Source organism: Plodia interpunctella, chromosome 8 (genome assembly GCF_027563975.2).
Source record: "Plodia interpunctella isolate USDA-ARS_2022_Savannah chromosome 8, ilPloInte3.2, whole genome shotgun sequence".
In the NCBI taxonomy this organism is placed as follows: domain Eukaryota; kingdom Metazoa; phylum Arthropoda; class Insecta; order Lepidoptera; family Pyralidae; genus Plodia; species Plodia interpunctella.
Genome location: NC_071301.1, coordinates 935,816 through 963,535, shown reverse-complemented (window position 1 = coordinate 963,535; position 27,720 = coordinate 935,816). Strand labels below are relative to the sequence as shown.

Below are 27,720 nucleotides of genomic sequence, written 5' to 3'. Positions count from 1 at the left end.
ACTTAAACTATTAGACTCGGTCGCTCCAGTGAACTTTGACGTTAATTTTAACAAAATGGCGTACATTGCGCATTGTTGTGCGCATGTAAAAGTTACCGTCAGAATTGGCTGGAGGAACCGGTTAAATAAAGTTAAATAAGTTTCAGAATGATCGGTATTTATTGTTAGTATCTGAAAGTTTTCTGTAATTCTGTATTTTTCATAAAAAAAATTACTACTGAAACTACAAAACATACATGTTCAAAGCAACATAAGGTAACTCTAACCTTTGCGGCGTGCCTCGAATATTTTACTGAAGCCATTTTGGGTCAAATTCTTTGCTGGATTCATTGCTCCAAAGGCAGCATTTAGGTACAGTCAACGGCAAGTTAAATGTCCTATTTGGACCTCTATGTGGTGGTAATATGCCTGAAATGACAATGATTTTGGGTAAGCTGATGTACTGACTTAGCTCTGCTAACTTCATAAGAATTTTTTTGCGAAATTAAAAATATTTTCGTCTATTTTTGGCGTTTATTTTACTCACTTTGCAGTTTCGCCCGAGGACAGTGCTCGTTGTGAAAATTTACGGTTAAAGATTTATTTATTTCTCAAAAAGAATAATTACATTTCATTCACTTACAGAGAAATAATAATACTAACTACTTACAGTAATTAATGTGACGGCGAGCTAAGTACATATACGTATATAAGTCGCAAGTTAACAATAAAAGATATGGACATAAGTTTCGAAAATAAAACAAAAATTACAAGCCATTTTATAAGTAGGGTAGATTGCCGTAGTAAGTAATACCGGCAACCGGTACGCAGCGCAGGAGTGAGGGTACTTCACGCGTTTACGCTGCTGATGTTTATTAAGGTTGCGATCATAGACGCAGGCGATTAGCGGATAAGTAGCGAGTTAATAGTAGAATGTATATTTGGTTGTTACTACTATTTTATTATTTGTGAAATTAATATAAATGTTTATAGTGTTATGTTATATATTTGACTTTATTTAATTAAGTATTTTTATTTTTCTTCATTTATCTAAATAAAGTACGTTTATTTATTACAATATTGTTTTTAAATATACCTTTATTCAATTTATTTAATTTTGATTTTCCAAGATATATGATTTTAATTTTCTTTTAAAAGTACCTAGTGAATTTGCTTCTTTTATTTCTATAGGCAGTTGGTTATACATTCTCACACCTTCAAACTGGATGTTTTTTGAACCAAATTTTGTCCTCGGGGCGCGAGATACCAAATGATTTGCATTACGCAATTTCATTCTTTGGGTTTGGCTTTTTTTTTGGAATGTTAGAACAGTATGTATTTTATTATTAAGAATTTTATAGATTAACGTGCATGTGTAGTACTTATATGTCTGGTTTATGTTCATTATTTTAGTGTCTGTATATATTTTTATGGTTGGCGTATTATAATCATAGTTAAAAAGTGTTTTAATAAATTTATTTTGTGCTCTTTGTAGTGGTTCTAAATTAGATTTTGCGGCTGTACCCCAGATTTCTATTAGGTAATCTATGTGTGGTTTTATTAATGAATTATATATAATGTATTTGATTTTACGTGGAAGACAGTTCGAAGCCGCACGAACGGCACCTGACAAGGATGTCAATTTAGTCTTAATTTTATGTATATGTTGTTTAAAATCGAGGTAATGGTCCAAGATAATGCCAAGATATTTTTCGCTAGATTTTTGTTTTAGTTCATCATTATCTATTTTAAGTTTTATTATATCGTCGAGATTTTTGTTTTTTGCAGCAAATATAACGAAATTAGTTTTTTCAGTATTAATAGTGAGGAGATTCGACAAAAACCAATCGTTTAATTTGTTAAGATCTCTTTGTGCTTTTAATTTTAAAGTTTTACATGAGTGGCCATAATAAAATAAGCAAGTGTCGTCTGCATAAAGAGATATGTCAGCCTTAAGGCCCAAATTTTTTATGTCATTGACATAAATTAGAAATAAAAGAGGCCCCAAAATGGAGCCTTGAGGAATGCCGAAAGTCATTAAAGTTGGGGTACTTTGATGTTGTCCTATTTTCACTATCTGCCTACGGTTTTGGAAGTATGATTTGAATATGTCGTGTGCCTTACCAGTGATACCGAGATTTGACAATTTGGCAAGAAGTAGTTTGTGGCTGATTGTATCGAACGCTTTCTTGAGATCTATGAATACACCGAGTACTATTTGTTTTTCATCGATTTTATTTTTTATTTTAGTCACAAGGTCTATTGTTGCTGAAAGTGTGTTTGATTTTGGCCTAAACCCGTATTGTTTGTTGTACAAAAAATCTTTTGATTTTAAGTATTTCTCTATTCGAGAGTAGATCACTCTTTCAAAAATCTTAGAAATGACTGGTAAGACTGAAATTGGACGGTAATTGCACGGATCTGATTTATTACCGTTCTTAAAAATTGGTGTTACTTTGGCAATTTTTAGAGACTGCGGGAAGACTCCCATTTTTAAACAATTGTTTATACTATTGGTGAGCGGGATGGCAATTATGTTTTTAATGCATTTGATCATTTTGGTGCTGATACCATCTATGCCTGAACTAGTATTTGGGTCTAAGTCATTAATTATTTGAATAATTTCGTCCACGGTTGCCGGCACAAAACTTGTTAGCTCAGTCGCTTTAACTATGTTCGGTGATTGTGTATCGTTTCGGTCAACTTTTTGGTATTTGTTTGGGATTTTGCTTGCAAGTGTTGAGCCTACAGTAGAAAATATAACTATTGAAACTCTCGCAAATTTCTTGCATATCCGTTATTATTTTCGAGTTCAGGATGACTTTGTCCGGTACTGCTGTATGTTTGATGTTGTTACTAGCTAATTCATGAATGGCTTTCCACATTTTTTTAGGCTTGCTCATGTGATTTTTAAAGAACTTGAAGTAGTATGTTTTTTTGGTTGTTTGAATTTTCTTATATACTCTGGCTCTAGCTTCTTTAAATTCCTGTTCTAGTTTTATGTCTTCTTTATTTGCTTTGTATCTATGCCAAATTTCATTTCGTTTGTCGATGTCTTGAATAATATCATTTGTAATCCAGTCTTGACGTGGTGGGTTTAGGTACTTAGATTTAGTGACTTTACTTGTAGATAGACATTTTAGAATACTTTCTTCCAACATTTCATATGCGCTTTCGTCTTTCCTTATATTGTGTTCTGCTGAGTCGTGTAACTTTTTATAGTTTACTGCTGTGTAATAAATTTTTTGAACAGGTTTACTATAGTGGTTTTCAACTTCTAAGTATATTTGTCGATGGTCGGACATCGATGATTCAATAAGACTAAAATTAAAATTGTTGTCTTTTAAGTTAGTGCATACATGATCAATAATCGTGTTTGTGGATTCTGTTACACGCGTGGAGTACTTCCGGTGGACTTTGTTTATTATCGTAAAGTTGTTCTCTTTTAAAATATCTTTATATTTTCGAGTTTCCTTGTCAGGTACCAGTAAGTCAAAATTGTAGTCCCCAAAAACCAAAGCTCTTTTCCTTTTTTCCAGTTGTTGTGAATATAGTTCAAGGAAGTTGTCAACGTTCTTCTTGTTGGGGTTGTATATAGCACCGATGTCCAGAGACTGCTTTTCAAGATGTATCCAAAGGTAGTGGTTGTTGTCAGCTATACAATGGTCTTCAATCATCCTGTGCTTTAAGTTGTTGTGAACAAAGATTGAAACACCGCCTCCTTTGCGATTTTGTCTGAAATTGTTGTAGTGGGTGTAGCATGGAATGTTGAGTTTTTGGACGTCGGTTTCATTTTTTATCCATGTTTCAGTCACAACAATTATATGCGGTTCTATCTGGGCAGCTATGCATTTAAGTTCATCCAGTTTACCTTTCTTGACAAGACTGCAAGCATTTATATATAAGCATTTCAAAGATTTATGAGAACTTTTTATGTCATTATAGTTTTTGATGAACTTGTGTGTTATCTTCCCCCTGGGGGGGGCTGCTAGTTTTTTGACTTGGATGTCTCTTTTCCTTGCTTCTCTCCCGTTGTTTGGGTAATTTTGGGAACTCCTTTAATATATTTTATGGCTAAATTGGTCTCTCCCTCTGTTTTCCGACTTTTCAATTCCTCTTTTAATTTCTGAAAGTGCTGTTTTTGCAGGGGCGTTCTGTCAGAGAATATTTTAATGGTGTCCATTTGTAAATTGCTCTTATTGCGTAATATAGTTTTTACGGTATTTTCCGATGTATAGCAGGCTTTGATGGGGCGATTTATACCAGGTTTATATTTTCCTAGTCGGAAGGTTTTATTTGGTTCAGGACAGTCTGGATAAATAGATTTTGTGATTTTTGTAATCTCAACCTTATTGTAAGTGAAACGGTTGATTGGGCTAGTTGGCTCTGGAATACCCAATATCACTATATTTTTAGAGCGTTGGTGTCGCTCGTGAACTTCATTTACAATTTCTTCATAACTTATAGATGGTTCAGTAGCTGTAGTTATAGTACTCAACGTTGTGGTTTCCCTAAATTGGTTTAAATCTGTTTCTAAATTCTCAATTTTCTTTTCAATATTCTCTGTTTTTGTTTCTAACTCATTAAGTCTTAGTTTTGTATTACTCTGATCTAATTTAATACTTTCGATGGTGTCACCAATACTATTTACATGGGTTTTGATAGTAGTGACGTCTTCATGAAGCTTATTGATATTTTCAGCTTGGGAAACGCTAGTAGCTTTCAATATTACCATTATTTCAGACACCTGTTTTTTTAAATCTGAAAGCTCTGTTTTTATCCAGGCATCATCATCGAGTACTTTTCGCTTAACACGTTGAGTGATACGAATCGGAGTGGTATCATAGTTTGGATTAAGTTCGGACAGATTTGGTTGAGATCCGCCGAGTCTGTCACTGTGACCGCAGCCGGTTGGTGATCGGTGCTCATTCATTGTGTTAGTGTGTCGTTGCAGATCACTTACTTATTAGTCCGGTGTAGACAGCACGGAGCCTGTCTCGCTTGCTCGAGAGGATTGAGGGGCGGGGCACTGACGATGACTCCGGTAATGCGGTGTGTTGCTCAGTGGTAATTAGTTGTATTTCACTCGTGACTTACTCGCCAATATGTGTTTATACACTTTAAAGTTAGGGTCCAAAATCGACTAGTGGCTCTTTTAGTGGATTTAAATTAAACTTGCGACACGTCTGACTTGCTCGCGTGCTCTGGCAGTCTTTAATTTAGGGAAGTCTATATGTTAAATTGTATTTAGGTATCTCATGAATATAATTCAGCATAGTATTTTCTCAAACACGAATAATAATGGAAAGATACTATCGATATTGTTATAAATAAACGAATCAACGGCCTAATCTATATAATAAAAGAAATCCCCGTGTAATGTATGTTTGTATGAACTAAAAAACCACCGGATAATAATAATAATATTTCACTGATTCCAGAGAAAGGAAAATGTTACTATAGTTTTACCCGTGCGAAGCAATCTTTTCCATTTAATTCTTACTCTTTACCATTTTAAATGGGATCGGCGTTTTCTTATTCCACAACGATTTTTTTCTTCCACAACTGTCTAAAAATCGCAATAATAAAATGCTTGAATAAAAAAAAACGTAGGTAAGCTTTTCTTTTTCAAAGCAACTGGCAGAAATTCAAACAGCATTTTTCCCGAGTAAATTACAAACGGAACGTCACGCAATTGCATACTACTGCCGCAGAATAGAAAATAGCAGCAGACTGCATTCCAATTTCGTGTTATTGGCTTATTTGGAACTACCGCTTTGACATGTGTTTGATGAAAAATCTATTCTATCTAGATACAAAACGAGTGCTTTATTTAATGGCACAAATATAACAAAGATAAAATGTTAAATTAAAAATTGAAAAAAGCAAACAATAAATATTTTTTTTTATTTGTGTAAACAGGTTAGATGTCACAAGAACTAAACATGACTCTGTTTCCTGCCCTCAGGCGTACGTAAGAAATAATATTTAATAGACATTAAAGTTAAAACAATTTCTAAGTATGAAGGAATATTTTGCATACGAAAACGATTTCGCGTCGTGGGCAGTCGTCAAATACTTGAAGTCGAATTCGTCTGATTCATGGTATTAGTGTTCCATGGTCTGCTTTCGTATAGTGCTATTCATATATTTTTTTAGTTCGAATTTACGTTTAGCGCGGGTTAAAAAGGATAAGTAATTAACTAAAAGACTGCGTTGCGGGGTTCGTATTGAAAGTAACTTTTTAATATCGATTGCGACGTGTAAAAATTAAATGTAATTGCAATAAGTAATTTAAAACTAAGTATTTGTTGTCTGTGATCAATCTTATTGAACAATCTGATACAACATAATATACTTAGCAATGTAACTATATGAGATGGAATAAAAATAGGACGCGATCAGGAATTCCAAACTGTGCTTAACAGGGCCGTGCTTTTACTGAGCTACCGAAGCCGATAACTACTCATAAGAAAGCATGTATTACATCACTGTCAAAGCTTTTTATCCTTTAGTCGCCTCGTACCACATCCACCGGAGAATATTCTAGTAGGAACTGAACGCCCACAATCTAACATTTAACTATTTTTTATTCCAGTCACGTGACAAGAACTGCCAGTTGGCTGCCACCAGCTGAAAACTGGCCAGCTACCAAAGATAGCAGTGGGAGCAGCCAGGCTGAAGAAGAAGAGGAACTACCGTATGGGTGGGAGCAGGCGTTGGATAGCAGAGGCAAGCACTATTACATCAAGTAAGTGAGCTATCTTCTTTTTTGATCTCGTCTGTGAACATTTTAGATTCATGAGACCTGCCTCGAGGCACCTAGCTATCACAATTATTAAGTAAGTAAACTGTCTGTTGTTACTCTGACAAAGAAGCCTCTCTATTCTCTCCTCGAGGCCTTGCGTTGCTGCCCAGCTTCTTTTAGAAGTGTTCTTTGTTTTCTGTACTTTATTTTTGTATTTTGTTGTGTCTAATAAAGTTATTTCTAACACACAATTTCAATATCAGGGCAATACAGGAGCATAGTCGACCTTTCAAGAAGTTGAATACTCGTTTCTTGTCGTATCGTATCGGGAATACGTATAAGTTGATACCACACTTGAGAAAAACAATCTATAACAAGTTTATTTTACAAAAATGTATTTTTTGCCATAGAGACATTTTGTTGCATACAACCGTGTTCGTGCTGTAAGCCTTCTTCTTCTTATCGAGTGGGTTATTGCTAACACTGGTGTCAGATTTTATTCAAGTCGCCTAAAGGCACCTGAAATGACTTTACCACTACCTACCGCCATCCGTCATAATAGTAAACCATTGAGGGGATCCCTCGTGTACCGTCAGGTCGTGCTGATCATAATACATTGACATCCGACGTGAAAAATATAATCAGGTAAACAAACATTAAGATTAGTTACAGAAAAACTTGTAAAAAATTAATAATACGTACCTATTTTATAGACTCTGCTCAACATTTACCGTCATCTATCAGCCTGTAACACAATCAGGCCTATATATTATTCAGATTAAATATCTCCCTTGGGGTCAATGCTTTATCCCATGGTAATAGAATCCCCTATTGAAAGGATAGAATCGCCATGCGCCAGCACAGCAATTTATGGCTTTGGGAAAACGAAAATGAATTGAGGGACGACGTGGAGGCGAATGAATTATTTTGATTGAAATCTATAAAAGTATATAGATACTTTTATAGATTTTTCTAGACACATAACCGAAAACATATAATAAAACTGTAAGTAGGATAAGTTTGTACATAGGAGGTAATAAAGGAAAACAAATAAGGCGATTTATACTATTAAATGAAGCAAAAAGTATTGTTTTTTTGTTTGTACACTACGGCCATTTCGAAACACAGTTATTAGAGAAATATATGTAGTATATATTTCTCTAATAACTGTGCATCATAAGTTGAACTAAGCTTCATTTTGACAAAAAAAATTATACAGATGCTACATTTTAATTTGTATTTTATCAAGGGTTCAATATGCATACATAGAAGAAGTTATTTCTTGTAGCCTAATTCAGTATCTGTCATAATTTTTTTCTAACATTAAAACGGGTCATTCGCGTGTGAAACTACGGCTACTATAATCTGTAGATAAAGACACACCATTAGATAAGTGTAAAGTGTGTAAAATTATATTAACTATACGATTGTTTAGAGATACTACTTGACAAAAGGGTTAATTAAATTACCTTTTGTTTTATGGATGTTCGAGCCATATGATAATGTTGAAATGAAATTATGTCGTGTTTCAAAAACTTCATATTTCTACAAATTTTTTACAATAGCACCCTGTATCTTCCAGTCATGTCAACAAGACGACGACATACGTGGCTCCAGAAGGCTGTTCCTGCGAGTCTCCCCCCGCGCCCCGTGATGTGGTGCTGGAGAGGGACCCTGAACTGGGATTCGGGTTCGTGGCCGGCTCTGAAAAACCCGTGCTGGTTCGGTTTGTTACAGACAATTCGCCTAGCGTTGGGAAGGTAGGATATTTTTCTAAGTTCTTTAGCTTTTCACTACTTTGTCTGCTGTGTAAACCCCTTCTAATAACACATCTGTTTCTGCTGCAACTTATCGCGTTTTGTTCGAGTAAAATCTAAACTGACATATTGCATATCACTGTGGCTCTTCATAGTCGTATTCCTTATTGCTGGAATTATGGTGGTCATTACGTGGAATGTAACACATAACGACTTTATTGGCACGTAGTGGTTTGCCATTGCCTTCTCCATTTCACACACAAGTTGATAATCAACCAGTGTGCAGGTTTCCTCACGATGTTTTCCTTCACCGTAAGCAAGTGGTGGTTGATGAAAACTACTACACATGAATCAGATTGGTATACAAACTCATGTGGCACGAGTAGGATTCGAACCTGTGACCTTTCGATTCACAGGCGGGCGGTCTTAACCATTACACCACCAACGATGTAACACACGGTCACATTCATATAAAAAATATGTGTCTGAAAATTTAATATCGTTCGTTACCATTTTCAGTTGGAACCAGGCGATCAGATCCTCTGCGTCAATGGCGAGGATGTGAGCATGGCGGCCAGAGAACATGTCATCTCCGCAGTCAGGGCGTGTTCAGACAAGGTGACCTTAAAGGTCTGCCAGCCGGCCAGGACCGGGAACCTTATGAGGAGATCTGCCCTGCTGTCTGCAGCGAAGAGGGCGCGGTTAAGAGCCAGGCCACCAAGGGTTAGGTTTGCGGATTCTGTGCAGCTCAATGGCGCTCCTATGTATCCTGTGAGTAAAATATTTGTGAATATATGGACTTGTTATAAATCGAAGTTTCTTCATAACCGGTAGTATCGTAGACGATTTTCTTACCCAGGATACAATTCTTTTCATTGGCTGATTAATCCATTGTAAAAATTTACCCATGTGCTTAGGTTTGGTAAGCAATCAGTATTCAGTTATCAACTATACCTGAATACTGATTGCTTAACATAACCTGAGTCTAGAATACTAATAATATTATTATTACCAAAATATGTAACATACAAATATTCTAGACACATAACCGAAAAAGTTACATCAATTTAACCATATTCACCAAATCAAATATTCAAACATTCAAACATCTAATGCAAGGTGTAATTCAACCGTAGCTAAAATAAATAAAGAACTACATGGAAGCCGTCAATTATATATTTGCTATAATATGTATAATTATTTTTTCCAGCCATCCGCATTCTCTCTTGGTGACCTCTGCCTGCCACCAATGGCGAACGTCCTCAAAGTATTTCTCGAGAACGGTCAGACCAAATCCTTCAAATACGACAGCACAACCACCGTTGCTGACGTTGTCTCCAGTCTGAAGGACAAGCTCTGTATTACTGCAGAGGAGCACTTCAGTCTGGTAGTCGAGCATGTGAAGAGTCTGAGGAGAAATAAACTGACGTTGCTGGACCCCAAGGAGTTTCTTGCGAGGGTAAGCATATGTAAATGTTTTATTGGTAGCTGTACACAAAAAATATACACAATAATTTCATTTTATCAATAAAATAATTGAGGAATTGGAAAACTTTAAAAGTACACCATTCATTTCATTTCACAAGAATAATATCATCAACATAAAGTTTGTATGCTTATATTTTTCGATAAATATTACACACGTTGGAGAACTAGATATTTAATCAATACAAAACCAAATGTGGGTTACATCTTACTTAGACTAGATAGTTACTTAAAAACGAATGAAACAATCACAAAATTATTATTATTAGTATTTGGTGATAACCTGTTACCATATCTACCGTTACAGATTGCCGCTAAACCCGGTTCCCACAAGATGCGCTGTCTATTCCGCGTGGTCTTCATGCCGACGTCTGCAGCAGAATTGGCACAGAAAGACCTGGCGGCTCTGGACTACCTCTACATGCAATGTTGTAACGACGTGGCTCAGGAGAGGTTCGCACCAGAGTTGCAACCTGACGTGGCGTTGAGATTGGCTGCGTTGCATATGCATCAACATGCGTTGGCGAATAACTTGTCGCCGGCGAAGTTGACTGTGAAAGCTGTGGAGTGAGTAATCCTAATTATCTTTACTATTATATTATAAATGCGAAAGTAAGTTTGTTACTTCTTCACGGTTCATTTACTCAATCAATTTTTTTGAAATTTTGCATACATGTAATGTGAAGTACGGAAAAGAACATAGGGCGCAGTTTATTCCGGAAAAATAATCCTGTTCCCGTGAGAAATTCTCACGGGCAGAAGCGTCTTGAAATATTTCATACACATTGTCAATAATATCTAGTATATAATAGAATGAGTATTAAGACAATAACTTTCAAGTGCATTTACGTTTCGAGTATATAAGTAACTAAAATAATTGTTTTTACACGAAATTGTATTGTCATGAAATATCAATATTATTAAGATTTCAGGCTTTTCTTTTCAAACTTTCCACTACTAATATATTTGTTCTAGAAGAGAGTTTTGAGAATTATTCTGCATATTTGTTCTAGAAGAGAGTTCGGGCTAGAACGGTTTGTGCCGAGCGGGCTACTGGAGAGCATGAAGAGGAAGGAGCTGAGGCGACTCATCGCGCACTTCCTCAAGCTCAACTCCCAGATGACCGGCAGCCAGCGACAGCTCACACAGCTACAGGTAAAGAGAATAGACATTTATTGAAAAACTTGTTTTATAGCTTTCACTGTAGAATAATGTAAATAAAGTCTGGCCTTATCACCGAAGCGATAGTGATACGAGCATTCCCATTCTGGGTCACCTGGTTTTCTTCCGTTTCTCGACTTCGATCTGGTTGATGATCTGTTCTGGCGTGGGTTTCTAAAGGGTTGACGACCACGAAATCTGGACCGACCTTCTTTGAGAGCGGCAATCTCAAGTGTAAGCTTTTCTATTTGTTTGCTTAAGACTTGAAATTGCAAGTTGTTTTGCGTTTCGCTGCTGCTTCTAGGGGTTGAATCTTCACGGACTTCTGCTACCGCTTGTTCTGTGTGCTCCATCATCTTGTCTGCCATCGTAGCCATGGTGTCGAGCGAGGATTCTGTGCTGACAGATAGCACGGCTCGTACTTGCGACGGCAAATGTCCCATCCACAGAACTTTCAGGGCGTCATCGGCGACTTTTGTTCCGGATAAATCTCGCATTACACGAAGAAGTTGAGAAGGTTTCTGTTCTCCCAGCTCTAATCCTCCTAGCAGCTTTTGGAATTGTTTGGATTCGGATTCTTCGTACACCGACAATAGTCTCTTCTTCAGCGCTAGATATTTTCCAGTGGATGGTGGATTGCAGATGATATCGCTCACTTGTTCGATGTCTGTTCTCTCTAACACGGCGACAGCGAGATTATATTTTTGATCTTCACTGGTCTTGTATGAAGATACCACGGCTTCAAATTGTGCGAACCACAGCTTAGGTTGGGCTCGCCAAAACGGCGGTATTCTTGACTGTAGAGAAATAGTTGACACTTCCTTTGCAACCGCTTCCGGAGAGGAGGACGCGTCAGAAAATTCTTCTTTCTTTTCCATTTTTATGAGATTTCTTCTTTTTTCGGGGTCACCAATTGTAGGTGTTGCTCGGAGTTTGGTTTCTGTTTTTCGCTGCTAATACAGATATGTCTGCGCCGGTGTCTACGAGAAAACGCTCTTTCGTGTTCAGCTCCCTGATGCAGAGGCGGTTACTCCCTTTAGTAACACCAACGCCCGCCACCGTCGATGTTGCTTCTAGTTTTCCGACCGTCGCCTAGCGCAGGGTGACTGGCAGGGTGTTCTACGCTACGAGTCCCGTTCGATTTCTTTGTACCTACAAAGTCAAAGAATGAAGACGCCCAATTCATCCGCCAGTTCACAGAAACAATGTCAACTCTATCACCTGTACAGAGAATAATCGCATCGAGTAAGAACCTCTTCGTATATAAGGAATTATCAATGCAGTCATGTATTCGTCCGCAATGACACTGTGAGAAGCCCCTTGATAGCGCCATATGACGGTCCATACAGAGTGATAGAGCGAAACAACAAATATTTCAAGATTGAATTGCCACTTCGAGCATCCAATATATCCATAGATCGACTCAAACCGGCACACATAATCAAGCAAGATGACGACGTAGCGGCAAACGCGCAACCGAGCCATCCCCACTCCTCGAAACCCGCACCAGCAACGAGTACATCTCAGCGCTCACTATCTGCTCACACGCCGAGTGCGCCGCAACCACGTATTGTCAAGCCGGGAAAACAGGAAACAACAACTATGCCGAAGATATCAAGACATGGAAGAGTAATCAAACCTTGTGTACGCTTCGCTTGAAGGGGGATAATGTGGAGCCCACAAACAGTTTGAATAGAAACAACGCGACGCGACGCGCGCTCCGTTCAGCGCGCTCCCCACCACCGCGCGAGTTGTGCCGTGATGCGAATTACGTGTGCAGTATCAATGTTGTACTATAAATATATGTAAATATTGTAAAATAAATTATTCTACTTCCATTCTTCTCATTGGCATTTTATTTCGAGTAGTTTAAGCACACTACAAAAGTATAAAGTAAGTTTAAGTCATTTTCCCGGGTGGTAGAAGTGTGCTTAAGTATGAGTAATTTTAAAATCTCTTTCCGCCGATAGCCGCTTAATGTCGGAGGGTACGCTTTCCTTCACTTCGCTCGGTCGTCGTTATTATAAATAAATAAAGTAAATAAATACATATTAGGGTAAATCACACAGATTGAGCTAGCCCCGAAGTAAGTTCGAGACTTGTGTTATGGGATACTAACTCAACGATACTATATTTTATATCAAATGCATATATAGATAAACATCCAAGACCCGGGCCAATCAGAAAAAGATCATTTTCCATCATGACCCGACCGGGGATCGAACCCGGGACCTTCCGGTTCAGGGGCAAGCACTTTACCACTGCGCCACCGAGGTCGAGGTTATTTCCAGTTGTCAGACGATGGGCACGCATATCATCCTTATTGATTTATAGTTCTTAATGTTTTCTTTCTTATTTGTTTTCAATTTTGTATATGTTGTCACGTCCGTGGCAGAAGGTGTGGGCTGAAAATCAGTGCTGGGTATTTTGTTCAGCGTAACACCTGAGTCTTCACCGTTTGTACGCACACTCCAGTTTTATTTGTGTTAGTAAAATGATTGTTGGGTGTTTTTATGCAATAAAGCTTATTCTGTTTAATATTTCCAGGTCAAAGTCCACTACCTGGACATAGTCTCGGCACTGCCGAGCTACGGAGCCAAGTGCTTCAGCAGCGCGCGGCCCGAGCGCGTGCTGCTCGTCGCGCCGCGCCTCGGGCTCGCTCAGATCCTCGCTCGCGGCGGCTCTGTGGTGAGTGACGGATCTCATTGCTCCGTCACGCTCACGTTGAAGCTCTGTTGTTTTCTATAGGCTTTGACACTGACGTGCGCTGACGTACATCGAAACTTAATACGATTTCTGCGTAGAATCGAACTGTCGACAAACGAAGTTGCGTGCACAGTTTAGGAGTAAAAGCTCTTAAAAACAATTGTAATTTCCAGCCGCAATCCATCGCCTCCCTGGAGGAGGTGGAGGGCATCCGAGTGAAGGCGGAGGGGGCGGGCAGCGCGGCCGTGGCGGTGTTCCTGCGTCGGGAGCGCGTGCTCGCGCTGCTCATGGACGAGAGGGACGCTGCGGAGATGCCGCTGGTTATCGCTGGGTAGGCCGTCATTATTGTTATCGAAATCGATAATCTTTATATCGACTAAGCATGATCAGTAGAAAGTTATGTCAGATGCCGTTTAGTGAGTAATAAACATTCTATAAATACTTATTTTACGAACCTTGCAGATATTATCGACTGGCGACTGGTCAAGAACTGAACATTGAACAAGAAAGGGAACCGATTACAGAAGATATAGGTAAACATAGTTTCTTTTATTTTTTTCAATGACTTCTTAAATTTCACTATCAATGGCATCAATCAATATAAACTAATTTTTAAAATGTATTGCAATAACGTCTACTGATTTTATTTGAGGCCAAATAAGATTTAATTTATCTTCATGTCACGTGTTATAATATTTTTTTTTTAAAGTTAGGAACGAATAATTTATTTTTTAAATAATTTATATTCAATTAAAATGAAAATAAGACAAACCTCACCGAGGCAACCAGTATGTTGGCAGCATTTCCTCGCTGCCTGCCATACGCTGAGCAAAGAAAATACCTGATCTCGGGTCACCAGTTGTTATAATATTGGTCACAGTAAATGATTAACTTGCAATATCATTATCACGGGCCAAAATGGCAATGTAAGTAGTTTTAGATACATAATCAATCATCTCATAATCAATCATTTGTACTTTCAGCTCCACCGTATTTGTCACAGCACAACGTGGTACCAACGAAATGGAGTTACTTGAACTGTGACGATCCCACCATTCTCACTAGGAAACACTTCGCCATCTTTAGCATGCCACCACCGTACCACTCCACACCAGACCAGTCCAAATCCAGTCTAGACACAAACATGAACTCTAGCATCACAAACAGAAATCATAGCAACAATTCTAGCCCATTAATAGGATACGATTCCAAACACGATGTTCATTTCGACAAATGTAAAAGAAATGAAGATTTCAGACTTTTCGATCCGAATGATTCATGTTATTTGGACGATGGAATGGGTTTTGATCTTCAAAGTGTTCTATCTATGGAACTCTTAGAGAATGCGAGTAATAACCCTAGGTTAGTTGAAGCAAAGAATGAAGAAGTCTTGAGACGAGTGGCAGAAATGCAAAAACTAGTTGAAAATTCTGAACAATATTTGACTGAAAATTGTGATGTTTCGTATGATGATATGTACAATGATGGTGTATTGAGAGATGAGTTTTTAGGTAAGGAATCGAGCGTAGATCATTTAGAGAGTGATACAGAATCTAATAATAGTAGAATGTCCGCCGCTGATGATGCCCCTGGAATACTAAAACATAGTGACTCCTTATTACTTTTAACGGAAACAATAAATCAAGGGCTAAGTGTTTTAACTGTACCCGAAAGTGCTAAAGACAATAACGGTACGAGTTTAACTAATCGACAGTCCCAAGGCCTTAGTGCTATATTAAATAACTGTGGGTTAACTGATGCTTTAATAGCTTTAAACAGTGATGTATGCCATTCCGAGAGTGACAATGATTCTTTATATACACCCACGAATAGTCCTATTCGACGGCACCAAAATAAACCTACTAACAAAATAGTTAGAACTAGTTTCGGACTGCATAGCCCAGATAATATGCAAGAAAATAAGGAGCCAAATCTAAAGGAATATTTAAAACAACTGAAAGAAAAAAGTAGCAAAGATGAAGCTAGAGCTAGTGAGTTTCCGTTTTATTGTCAAGAAAGTTCAGTAGATAATGACGCCGAGCTTATAGATTTAACGTTAATACCTCCCCCACAAACTCCTGATGAATTAGATTGTGCTACGCAAGTGCCTCAAATTTTGCCTGTCGTCCCTCCATCGTTCGCAGATGACAAGGAAAACTCGCAAGAAAACCATCTAAAAGTACCAAAAACTAATGAACTTGAAGAATTTATTGCCAACGTTACGATACAACCACCAACAGTTAAAGTAACACCGGCTGTAGAGCTAACGCCGGAAGAAATTCTGTCATATATCATTCCACCTCCACCTGGTTCTAATTCTTCTACGTTAGATAGAGAACCAGTTAGTTACGTAAATCAAAGCCAAATACTTGATGCAAAAACAAGTCTGAATATAAATGTTAAGCCTTCTAATGGTGAAGTTGTGAAAGGAACACTCAGTGTTAGTGAGATTAGAAATATGTTTGCGGCTAAAAGTTTAAGTGACGCTAGAAATAGTTTGCTACTCAAAGATAAAAGTAAGGCGCAGGCGCCTGCTAAATCTGATTCACCTAAAGGAAAAAGGAAAAGTGTAAATGGGGATAAACAAGCTAATGGTAACGCACATGTAATAGAATACCCCACCGTCGAAAGAAAAGGAATGTTCTCATGTTGTAGTAAAGACAAAAATAGAAGTGATAATGAAACCGAAGATGAAGATACAGGTAAGGTTGAAAACCACATGGAAAATTCCGACTCAATGCCTGATGTTTGTGAAATAAGACCCCACCTTCCAAGAAGGAAAACCTCAGAAACTAGAAAACCTCCCGAAAGACCACCGAAGACACCTCCGACTCCTGCACCGAGACCTCGATCGAACTCATTCACATGCCTTAACAATGAACTAACTGCTGTTGAGATACCCAACAACCATTTCAGTACATTGAACAATAGGAAATTAAATTACAGAGTCGTCTGCGAAATCAACGAACAAAATACCCATAGTCCGCCACAATTACCTCCGAGATCCGAGAACAAACCGCTGTCACCTCCCCCACCGTTACTGCTACCTCCTAAAAAACCACCTCTACCTCCCGTTCCTAGCATGGAAGTATTACGAATAAAGGCTCAGAAACAATCTCCGATCCGCAATCAGGAGCGACACGCCAGCATAGGCTCACCGCATTTCCAAAGAAATTTAAACACGTATAAAAATCTTGAAAACGAAAGCAGAGCGAGTGACGATGAGGCACTCAACGTGAGAAGTTCTCAAAACTACAGTTCGATGACGTTGCAGAATCGTCACGTGCGATCGAATTCAGAGACGAAGAACACTATATTGAAGAATAAGGAAATGTCGGCAGCATTATCGCTCTGTTCACCGCAAATGAACAGGCGTTTTAGCAATCGTCCGGATCTCTTGAACGGTGCTGCAGGGAATGACCAAAGGGTTTTTAGTCCTCCATTATCGGAGCGGAAGCCTTTTAGACGTGATAGTGCGAGTCCCACTCCTAAGGTTCAGAATCATGTGAGATTTAAAGAGGATGTCGTGGATGATATACCGACGCCGCCATCGCCGCCGACAGTGAAGTTCCCGGAGTTGCAACCTGGGAATAACGGGCATGTGTCTTTGGAAAATCTACTCTGTAAGACCGAGGTGGCGGTGGACGGACTGCTGCAGCGGTTGCACCAGGTCGCACAGAAATGTTCACACCAGCACGCGCACGGTGGTGGGGAAGACATTGATGAGATCAAGTTTCAGGTAAATATGTCGCTATTATTCCATAATAATTATTTTTGGTCAATATTTTCACTTTTTGCGTACTCCTCATTAGGATCTCTTTATTAAAATTATCCTTAGCCGTTGAAATAGAAATGACGCCACAGGTCTACACAAAATTACACTAACTCCTCATAACCATCTGCCACCCTATTATAGCGCGCCCGCAGTGAGCTGACGTCGTGCGCAGTGTCCCTGGTGGGGGCGTCCCGCTCGCTGGTGGGGGCGCTGGGGGCGCTGGGGGCGCCGGGGGCGCCTGGGGCGCTGGGGGCCGCCGCTCCCAGTGCGCTGGCGGACTGCTTGGCGCCGCTGCGGAGGTTGGCTGACCTTGCACAGGTATTACATTATCTAAATACTTACTGTGGCATCACGCACAGCGCCGCAACGCAAGCCACACAGATGTTTTGTAATAATACGCATAGACAGCGCTATAATCGAACTGACAAGTCTAGAACGCGAAGTTTTTTGCCGGCTATCTCATCATTTTCCTTATCAACGAGCACTATGTCTGTATCGACGAGCTATCCTAGTAATAGTAGTGTTTTTACTTTAATGTATAGCCAATATGCATAAATACAAACTCTGTAATGACACCGTCGGAGCCGCGTGGTTTCCCAGGCATCACATCCGGATCGGTTGGCGAGAAGATTTTCACTTTGTGGTGGTCGTTTTTAAGAAAGGTGGTCTGCCTTTCCTTCATGTAAAGGCAGACCACCTTTCTTAAAAACGATATAAAGCGATAAATGCGATACGTTGCGATACGTTTATTTTTGAGTAGCTGTGTCCCGGGGCTTCGCTCCTGTGGGAATTTTAGGATAAAAAGTACCCTATGTGTTATTCCAGGTTAAACAAATACATACTCACAAACTTTCCCATTTGTAATATTAGTAGAATATAATTAGTGAGCAAAGAAATATTATGACCATTTTATTTATTTAATTAAACTTTCAATATTGCAATACAGGCACTCGGCAGACACACTTCCTCGCCTCTTCAAACAAGAAATCTGGTCCTTCGGGTCCACGATGTCACTGCAGCCTTCAAGGAGTTGGCTGGCGCGGAAATGGCCGAAATCATTCACGAACATAACCTCAAAAAATCACAAACACAAGAGCAAGACACCAATTCGACGCTCGAAGGCCAACTAGCTCTCAGAGCCGAATGTCTAGCAAATGTACTAGCTACATTACTCAGAAGCCTGAGAGTATTTTCACCGTAATTTCGCGCCAACATTGCAAATGGCCGCTGATAAACTATAAAGTAAATATGTTTTTTTTTTTACCGAAGATATCGAGCTATATACATCCGTGTAGAATTAATATATATTTTTCATTTGTTACTTAAGAATTTCTGTTAAACTATAACCGTTACTAAAATGAGACCAAATAAAATTAGGTATGTTTGTATAATTGTAGTTGGCAACATTGTGTTAATTTTAGTTGTAGTTTTGTAAATTTTAACGTGCGTTAATGTTATAGGTTGTTAAACAAATTTTCATAGTACCTATCATTTCGTTTTTGGAGGGTGAATATCATAACAATATGAAGCCTATAGGTAATCTTAATGTATAAGTATGTTGAAGAAGTAATAAATATTCGGAAATATAACGTTGTAGCGTGTAAGTATGTAATTGTTATTCAAGAGCCATGCATTAAAGGTAATTAAATATTAAATCTGCCAAAGTATTACTGGGAGAATTTTGTATCAACATTCACTATGGCTCTTGATAAGTTTTTGTAAAATTTTGGAAAGGAAGGAAATGTATATGTAGTGTTTTAGTATTCCAATAATTTTCCGCTTTTATGATTCCGTAGACAAAGCGTTACCATAGAGTTAATTTTATCTATTTACAACAAAATGTATATTTTCTATTTCTAAGAAGTGTGATCGGATATAGGGTGCGAACATCATTGTGAATCATATCTAAATGTCTAACTAACCATATCTTGAATAATTTCGAATTTAAAACAACATTAGATGTAATTGCCGCGCATTTTCGCAAAAAGTTTGGTGTTGCTAGTTGTAAATTTGTTTTTTTAGTAAAAGCTGTTGCCAGCAATCGTTTCATGGTACACGCGATGTGCTGATATTAAAATATTGGTGCTATTTTGGAAAATGTGTACGTTTTTGTATTGTGATCAGTTGAAATTATCCCGCATTGATTTCGTATGTCTACTATAGTAGGCGATTTGCAAGCACTAGTGATTTGATTTTGAATCTTAAATCTAAATAAATAAGGTTGTTTTTGAAATGCAATAAACGTGAAATAGATTTCCTATGCCTAATTATAATATATACTTTATCTTACTATTCGCCTGCTAAGTACAATTTTTAACTTCCATCGTTCCAAAGCTTATGCACAGCCAAAGAAGATCAAATCCTTTTATTTTTGTTTTTATATTTTATTTTTGTTTTCTTTGGCTTGATATACCTTCATGTTAGAAACCTAAATAGATTTACTGTTAATCGATACACCCGGATTACTTCTAAAAATATAATAATTTAAAATATTTGTCATTTTGACGAAAATTGAAATAGTTTTATTTTAAGTTTTGTGAGTATTACCTATATAACTCGACACAGATGGCAACACCAACCCGTAGGGTATACAAACCACGTGATGCCATGGTAACTCAGTCATTCATTTGTCAATGTCACTCACGTGACTGATCACAGACTGTCACTGTCAAATGTCAAAATATAAATCCATAGACAACGAGCTAACGTAGCGAAGTCTCATGATAGATCATTTACATGCAAATCTCCGGCCTATCTCGTTCAAATACGCAAGGTAGCCACACGATCAGGGACAAAACATATTAGTGCTCTGTCTCCTTCTCATCTATTTCTAATTTCTCTTTCTTGTCCAATGAAAGATAGATTATTAGGAAGTCCATAGTTTTACGCAAAATACGCTATCTTAATCTAGTGCTGCATTCTAATGTTCTTAAAATTCCCTATTCCTAATCAGTGCGTATCGATTAACACTCATGTATAAGCGGAATATACCAAGGTAACTTTATCGTACTATTCACAGCAGATTATTTAACATTCGGGTAAAATGATGCAATGCATTTGATGTAATAAATTATATGAAACTAATTGTCTTTTATTTGAGGAGTTTGATTTCTGTTGTATATTGATCACTCACACAAGGATATCTCCTTCCGTAATGTCGATTTTTAAATGTGAAGTGACAACAAGGGTTTTCTCAAAGTGTATCTGACCGGTGGCTAAAATTATGTAGTTAGACTAGGTAATTCTTTATGTTCAAAACATACATTCGAAGATTATTTAATAGTAATAGTAGTAGGGCCTAGTGAAAATATGCGAAAGACACACGCGAGGATGTGAGAGACATTTTTTTAAGAGAATGGTTTTTTGAAAACATGCGACAAAAACACAGTTTTTTGAAACTATGTTTCTGAAATTGTGCATGTGTTTTTCGTCGATAAATCATCGATTTGTTGATACTTCCTTCAATTGTCAAAACAACTGCATCATTCTGCTAACAACCAGGCCGAAGCTGAACTTCCACCGAGGCGAACCTCTTACAATGAACCACGTAACCTGGGGTCCATTCAAAGTTCATTTTTTATCTATTATCTATTTCTTATTAAACATATGCCCCAAATTATTCACAATTCTTCCTTAATACAGTATTTGCTTACACTGAAAATCATAGTAAGTACTTAAATATTCAATCAAACCCATCGATCGATCAAAGTTTTTCGAATGCGAATAATGATTTAAAAACCTTCGATAAAATATTGGAGAAGTGACGAATTGCATGAACACATGATGATGACATGAACGATACGATTGTGTGAGAATCGGGCTTTATATTTAGGTAATTGAGCCCAGAAAATAGCCCACACATCGCGTACTTGCCTGAATGTAAGTAAGTACTTAGAGTTGTAAACACTATCCACTGGGGTTTGTCGTAAAAAACGTGGTAAAACTAGTAAGTCTAGGTACTTTAGCAGGACGTGTTTCGAGTTCCCAAGTAATTACGCTGGCTATTATATAAGCTGACGTTTGTCATCCCTGGTATATTCGCACGATCGGTTTCATTCGAGTTTACCACTGGTTACGAGTAGGGTTGCCAATCGTCATTGTTTCAAAAATAGAATATAATAACTTCACTAGCATAGCAAGAGTTCCTAAAAAAAACCTAATAATAAAATATCAACACGATAGTAAAAAAAATAAGGTTTATTATTTTTGATATTATATTGTTTTTGATATGCTCCTCCTTACAGTTGTATTCCTCATCCCTGAGGGTCGTGGTAAACACGGCGTCTTTCTTGGCAAATATTAATGGTGTGGTTGCAATTGCCTTGACATTTTTTCACACGAAATATAATGGATTTAACACTAATTGATAAATTTATCAACGAGAATGCAGTGATTTTTGGGACTAAGTTTGCCAATTTGTACAGATATAGATAGGATACAATTATTAGAAATATCACGTTCTCCAATATGAAAATGGCGGCCCTACCGCGCGTAGTTCTCAGAATGGGTTCCGTAGAGGACAATTAGTTCCACCCCGCGGAGTTCGCGTTATGAGAATGTTTGTCTGTTTGTGTGGTGACAGGTTTGTCTTGGATATTGAAAGCGTTAGCTTATTTGCATCGGCACAAAAGTAGCATTAGGGATGCTATTTACATGTCTTACGGAAAAACATTGAGATTTTCGCTCGATATCGAATGATTTTAAGGTCATTAAAGGATCACATGAATACACCGCTCTCGACATATGACTGACGACCTCTGTGGCGCGGTCCCTTCGCCCGTTCGGTATTTGGAAGTCCTGGGTTCTGTTCCCAGCGCGGCAAATATGTGCCCCTGTAATACAAATAATTGTTTCTATGTTTGTGTCTATCGGACCTGCGGTACAAACTTAACGCTTAATGTGGGCCGTTGAGTGTTATCCATTTATACACATGTCGAATATACATTTGTTTTTCTTAACTGTAGTGTATGTGAACCTACATACACTGTCTCGTGTGTCTAGTAGATAATGTCACTACATCAGTGTCACGAGAGCCGTAGGCGAGTGTGGATGTAGGAGACAGTTATCACTAGGACATTGCCGAGCCAGTGACGATACAGACGAGAAATTCCCAGGAGTTACATTAACAAAGAAAAAGTGGCTCACAGAAGTTAAATTTAACTACATAAGAACTTTGTGTCTAATCCCTTGCTACCTAATGAAAGCTGGAAGGAGGAAGGAACAGACATACAATAAAACTATCTCGAAGACAGTCGCAGCGAAATGTCCTGTACACAGCTCACGGTGGTGTGCGACACAAATTGCACTATAAATTAGGGACAAATGCATGATTGGCTCAGAGAGGGAGCTAAGAAACAAATGGTATTTGCACTGTTTAAGATTTAAGCACCAAAAAATCTTTTAATTTATTTTTCAACACAGTGAAATAATTGACCGAGCGAGCAAAGCGAGCGAGGTGTACAAATCGACTTGTGGCAATAATACATTTTTTTGTATGTATGTGTGTATGTATGTTTGTTTGTAACGCGATAACTTTCTAACCGTTGGTCTGATTTTGATGAAATTTAAAAGGTATGTAGGATCTGTCAATAGAATCTTTAAGTTTGTGTTGTTTTTGAAATATTCACAGTTTTATCTCTAACTCATCAAAAATGTATTACTAAACGACTAACGGTTCAAGTTCGCGGCGAACAACTAGTTGATTAAAATACTAATTTTACTTAAAATAAATAAAAACAATATATAAATTGAATTAATCTTTTTTTATATAATTAACTGTATCCCGACATATAACTCTGTTTCAACGGGCAAACCTGTCGTGCAGTCAATCAATTCCTACAAAAATCTAGGTGCTACTCAATCGAATATAATGGATCAGTTATAGATTTTTAAACGTATGCCATTCTTTGCGTTGGGGGTATTTTAAAATTGTAAACTTAATTTTTCATCTGGAAACGAGACAAATATATTTTCACTGGTTACTAGTCCATCATCTAAAAGAGAACAAAGTTTATAATAGTCTTACCTCGATTGACGTTTACAGTCAGCGCGGGAAAATAATTTGACGTACTAATATTTCTCTTCGCTGCCAGACCAGCTTGGATGGTTTTTTTTTAATAATACACGCAAACTCCATTTAGTTTCGACATCTTTGTAAGTTGTTGCTGTTATATATTGGAGCGCTTCATTGCCTGCGGATCGCTGATTACTGGTTTCCATCGCTGGACAAGGTCTGAAGCAAAAAGAGGAATACCTAAGCTAAGGGCTGATGACACTAGCACACGATATACCATACTTAGTTTATTAACATCTTGACGTGGTGGCGTGTGGTTCCGCCCTATAATTGGACACTTATAGGACCATATCTTCCCATGGATATCGTACAAGGCGACTAAACAGCCTTGTCAGCAGATGGCTAATTAACGCATCCCCAAGAAAGCTTGACGTCAATCAGGCGGCCGAATATTCAAAATTTTTAAGTACCGTTTTTACGATGGGCTCCACGGCGTCACAGCCCCGAATGTAATCGGGAACACGCTAAGATGAGAAAGAGATACAATTTATTAACTACTTCTTCTTTTAAACACATCGACCACGCTATATATGTTCGGACCAGACGACCCTATTGATACAGCACTATCTGTCATACAGGTATAAGGAAGAAATAAATTCAAGGGATAGAAATCTAGTGGGTTAGGCCCGTGATCCGATTGGTCTCATGTTCAAATCCTACTTGCATCACATAAGTTTGTATGTTAATGTCCACGTGGTCTGAGGGCCCACATCTTGAAATGCTATTGCAATGAACATATGTTTAGGGATTTAAGAAACATTTTAAAACAATATTGAAAGTTCTGATTAATGAAATTTGGTTAATTCGAAAAAAATCATTTAGCGTGAAACTGGTAGGTAAAAGCTTCAAAATCACAACTGAAAACAACTTGCCACAGCTGAATATGAGAAGATAGAAAGAATCCTGTAGTAAAGTAGCAAAACTGGACAACATTTTTTGGAATGTATTGAATTGCAACTCGAAAAAGTGAAACAAATGTCTATAGACTACAATAAAAAAAATGAGAATTTCCGAGTTCACGTTAATCCAAACGGAACGATATAATTTTGACATTAACATTCCCATGAAAAAACTGGCAAATGAAGTTCACAAAAGTCTAAATAAAAACGTCCGTCCGTCCGTCCGTCAAGTTATCCATGCACCCTCCTTATCGCCGCCCTATGAAGGTGAAGTTATATTAAATTAGCACTTTTTAAATGTCAGACCAACGTACTTTGAATAAAAGGTTATCATGTGAAATTAAAGTTAAACCTATAAGAAGTCATTTCACTTAGAATGTATAATGTAAGTACCTAGGTATGTTTTTATATTGTCCAGTGCAATAGTCTTTTATGTGAAACATACTATATGTTGCCCGGGGCTTCGCTCCCGTGGGGATTTTGAGATAATATATAGCCTATAGCAATCTTGGATAATGTAACTTTCTAATGGTGAAAGAATTTTTGAAATCGGTTCGATAGTTTCGAAGATTACCCGCCTCAAACATACAAACTCACAAATGCTTACCTCTTTATAATAATATTACAGATATATGGCATAGATTTATCTAGCTTACTGGCCAGTATTTAAATATACAATCCGAAGAATATTTTATAGCCTTATTAAAACTGTGAAGTTGCAAACTCAAATTTAGAATACGTAGACTAAGATTTTACCGAGTAAACATGTTGATAAATATAGAAAAATAATCTCGACATTGATCTCCCATCAACTTCATTACGCAAACCCGATTACAAATGGCGTCGAATAAAAAAAAAAGCGCTAAGTCGCAATACAGCTTCCACAGGAAGCGTTTGTCTGAACCTGTTTGACATTTAGCACGTTAGACAAGTTCTAGGCTGCACCTAGACCTAATCCCTAAGCTATTGACATGAAACATCGGTCATGACCGATGTCAATGAATCCTACTTATTTTATCGCTAACCCTAAACCCACCAAACAACATTCCTATCGCACCTCACGTTACTCTGCAGCAAAAGCATAGAAAACCATTGCAAAACCACAAGAAACTCCGTTTGGCGAGTTTAGAGACTTGAGTGATAACATCAAGTCTTTAACGGATTCGAATTCGAACGCGCGCGTTTTAGTTTGATCTCCAAGGGTATGAGTATGGAGGAGTGTCGGGAACGCAGTCTGGATTATGGCTTAGGAGATGTGGAGTGCAATGCACTGTTCATGCAGTTTTGAAACCGGTTCCTAAATCGGCGTATTCGCTGCGCCCGATCGGCTCTGTCTCGGGAAAAAGTTAGAATAAGTGCATTGAAAACTTGGGATTAGCACCACATGGTCGCAGGTAATTAATTGTAAATAGAACATTAGTATTGTAATTCAATATGACGAGAAAAAGAAAACAGAAATCTAGTAATAGACAAACACACACAGTCTTTTAAAACTCTTGGATATGCGTGCCAAATGGTCTTGAAATCCGTGCGATTCGATATTTCTATCTGTGCGAACATAATGATGTACCAATTGGTCAACCAATGGGTTGACTATTTAATTCAATGGTGTATGCTTCTTGTCACTAGATGGCCATTTCTTACGGTGTTACTCCAAATGGTTACACTTATATAGTATTTTTTAGTTATTTGCAATTGTAAACACAACGACTTTCTTGGAAAAATTAATGGAATGGTTTGCCATTTGCCTTCTGCATTTCACACATTGGCTATGAGCCCGTCCCGGCTTCGCTCGGATAAAAACAATATATTATACTACTCAGGAATAATAATAATAGGAATAATATCTAATTGTGAAAACCGCATGAAAATCAGTGCAGTAGATTTTGAGTTTATTTATCGCAAAAAAATAGGCAGAGAGACAGATTTAGGTATATGTTATAATACCTACGAGTATAAGAAGGATAAGGATACTTAATACGTATTATATCTTTATGTATTATATATTATATATTTATATATTTACCTATTAAAATCCCCGACATTTCATCAGTGCCACCTTTGATTTATTGAGGCTCAAAATATGCATTAACAACTTGCCTTTTTTGAGAATAAAACCGATGAAAAAAGCTGAATAATTGGGTAAAAATGAGTGAAGTCCACGTCTTCATTGCAGCGGAAAGGACTTTGAACTTGAACCTGTGTCCTTGAGGAGAAATTCCCGCGAAAGTGCAACACGGCCGTTGCGTGATAAACATCTTTTCGAGTGTGTTATTGTATTGGATTGGATTTAGTAAGTAAGTACTTTGTGTAGCTACTAATTCCACGGTTATGGCTGTTTCATTAAATACAAGTGACATAAAGGCATCTCACATGACTTTTAAAACTACCCACCTAATCAACTGTGCTGATCACCATCAGCAGCTATGGTGTCCAGTGGTAAAAACACATGTGTTTTACAACCACTTACCGAAAACCAGTGTGTGCTAACATTCAAGATAATGATGTTGATGTAAATTCAGATTATTTTCCCCAAAATATGGGACTTGTCGGTTATAAAACCAAAAATATATCAGAATCTCGTTTATTAAGGAAAAGCGTGACGCAAACAGTTGTCTATAAAACTACAAAAACCCTAATCAAATATACTCACGAAAAAAAACCGCAATATATGAATATATTATTTAGCTATCGTCGTCTTGGACACTGCACAATTTAATATTAAAAGCTAGTTCCACTTTTTCGAAACAATCTGAAATGGGTACTTAAAAGCACTGTCATCCTTCGTTTAGCAACTGACCCTTTAATTCATAAAATGTTAAGAATTTTTTTTTCTAAATTGTATTTTCTGTTTCTTTTTTTTTTCTCGTTCTGTCAATGTCAAATATTGTAAAGTGACAAAATAATACTAGGTTTCAACTTTTTTATGAATCTGAGGCTGAGTTGCAAGCGGGAAACACTCTGGTAAGAGAGAATGAGGGTGAGTTGATAAACTTTACAAATTCCAAATGTGATAAGGGACAAAAAATATATTAAACATACTCTGTCTCTTTCTTTGGTAATATTACCACTCACTGCCATGCAAGACCAAAGACAAAAGGTATAGACAATAAAACAATTAACATTTTCTATCCATC

General features: G+C 37.7%; 1 protein-coding gene and 1 long non-coding RNA gene across 3 annotated transcripts in view; one reads left to right on the top strand and one right to left on the bottom strand.

Moving 5' to 3' along the window:
- LOC128672111 (uncharacterized protein) overlaps nucleotides 1-20,695 on the top strand; it is a 190,556-nt gene extending 169,861 nt beyond the window's left edge. The window contains exons 3-14 of one of the 2 annotated variants that reach the window (XM_053749033.2): nucleotides 6,578-6,730; nucleotides 8,310-8,487; nucleotides 9,004-9,255; nucleotides 9,695-9,943; nucleotides 10,277-10,536; nucleotides 10,986-11,124; nucleotides 13,678-13,818; nucleotides 14,010-14,167; nucleotides 14,299-14,369; nucleotides 14,820-17,575; nucleotides 17,753-17,929; nucleotides 18,558-20,695. In XM_053749033.2, coding sequence (XP_053605008.1) covers nucleotides 6,578-6,730; nucleotides 8,310-8,487; nucleotides 9,004-9,255; nucleotides 9,695-9,943; nucleotides 10,277-10,536; nucleotides 10,986-11,124; nucleotides 13,678-13,818; nucleotides 14,010-14,167; nucleotides 14,299-14,369; nucleotides 14,820-17,575; nucleotides 17,753-17,929; nucleotides 18,558-18,812 — 4,789 coding nt within the window. In that variant the 3' untranslated portion in view covers nucleotides 18,813-20,695. Of the gene's footprint in view, nucleotides 1-6,577; nucleotides 6,731-8,309; nucleotides 8,488-9,003; nucleotides 9,256-9,694; nucleotides 9,944-10,276; nucleotides 10,537-10,982; nucleotides 11,125-13,677; nucleotides 13,819-14,009; nucleotides 14,168-14,298; nucleotides 14,370-14,819; nucleotides 17,576-17,752; nucleotides 17,930-18,557 lie in introns of both variants that reach the window. The other variant, XM_053749032.2, reaches the window with a different exon arrangement.
- Nucleotides 20,696-21,790: 1,095 nt separating this feature from the next.
- Nucleotides 21,791-27,400, bottom strand: LOC128672112 (uncharacterized). Its single transcript, XR_008404915.2, has 3 exons — nucleotides 27,237-27,400; nucleotides 23,637-23,843; nucleotides 21,791-22,443 (listed from the first exon to the last, which is right to left on the bottom strand). It is a non-coding gene; the product is annotated as an uncharacterized LOC128672112 (long non-coding RNA).
- Nucleotides 27,401-27,720: the final 320 nt, after the last annotated feature.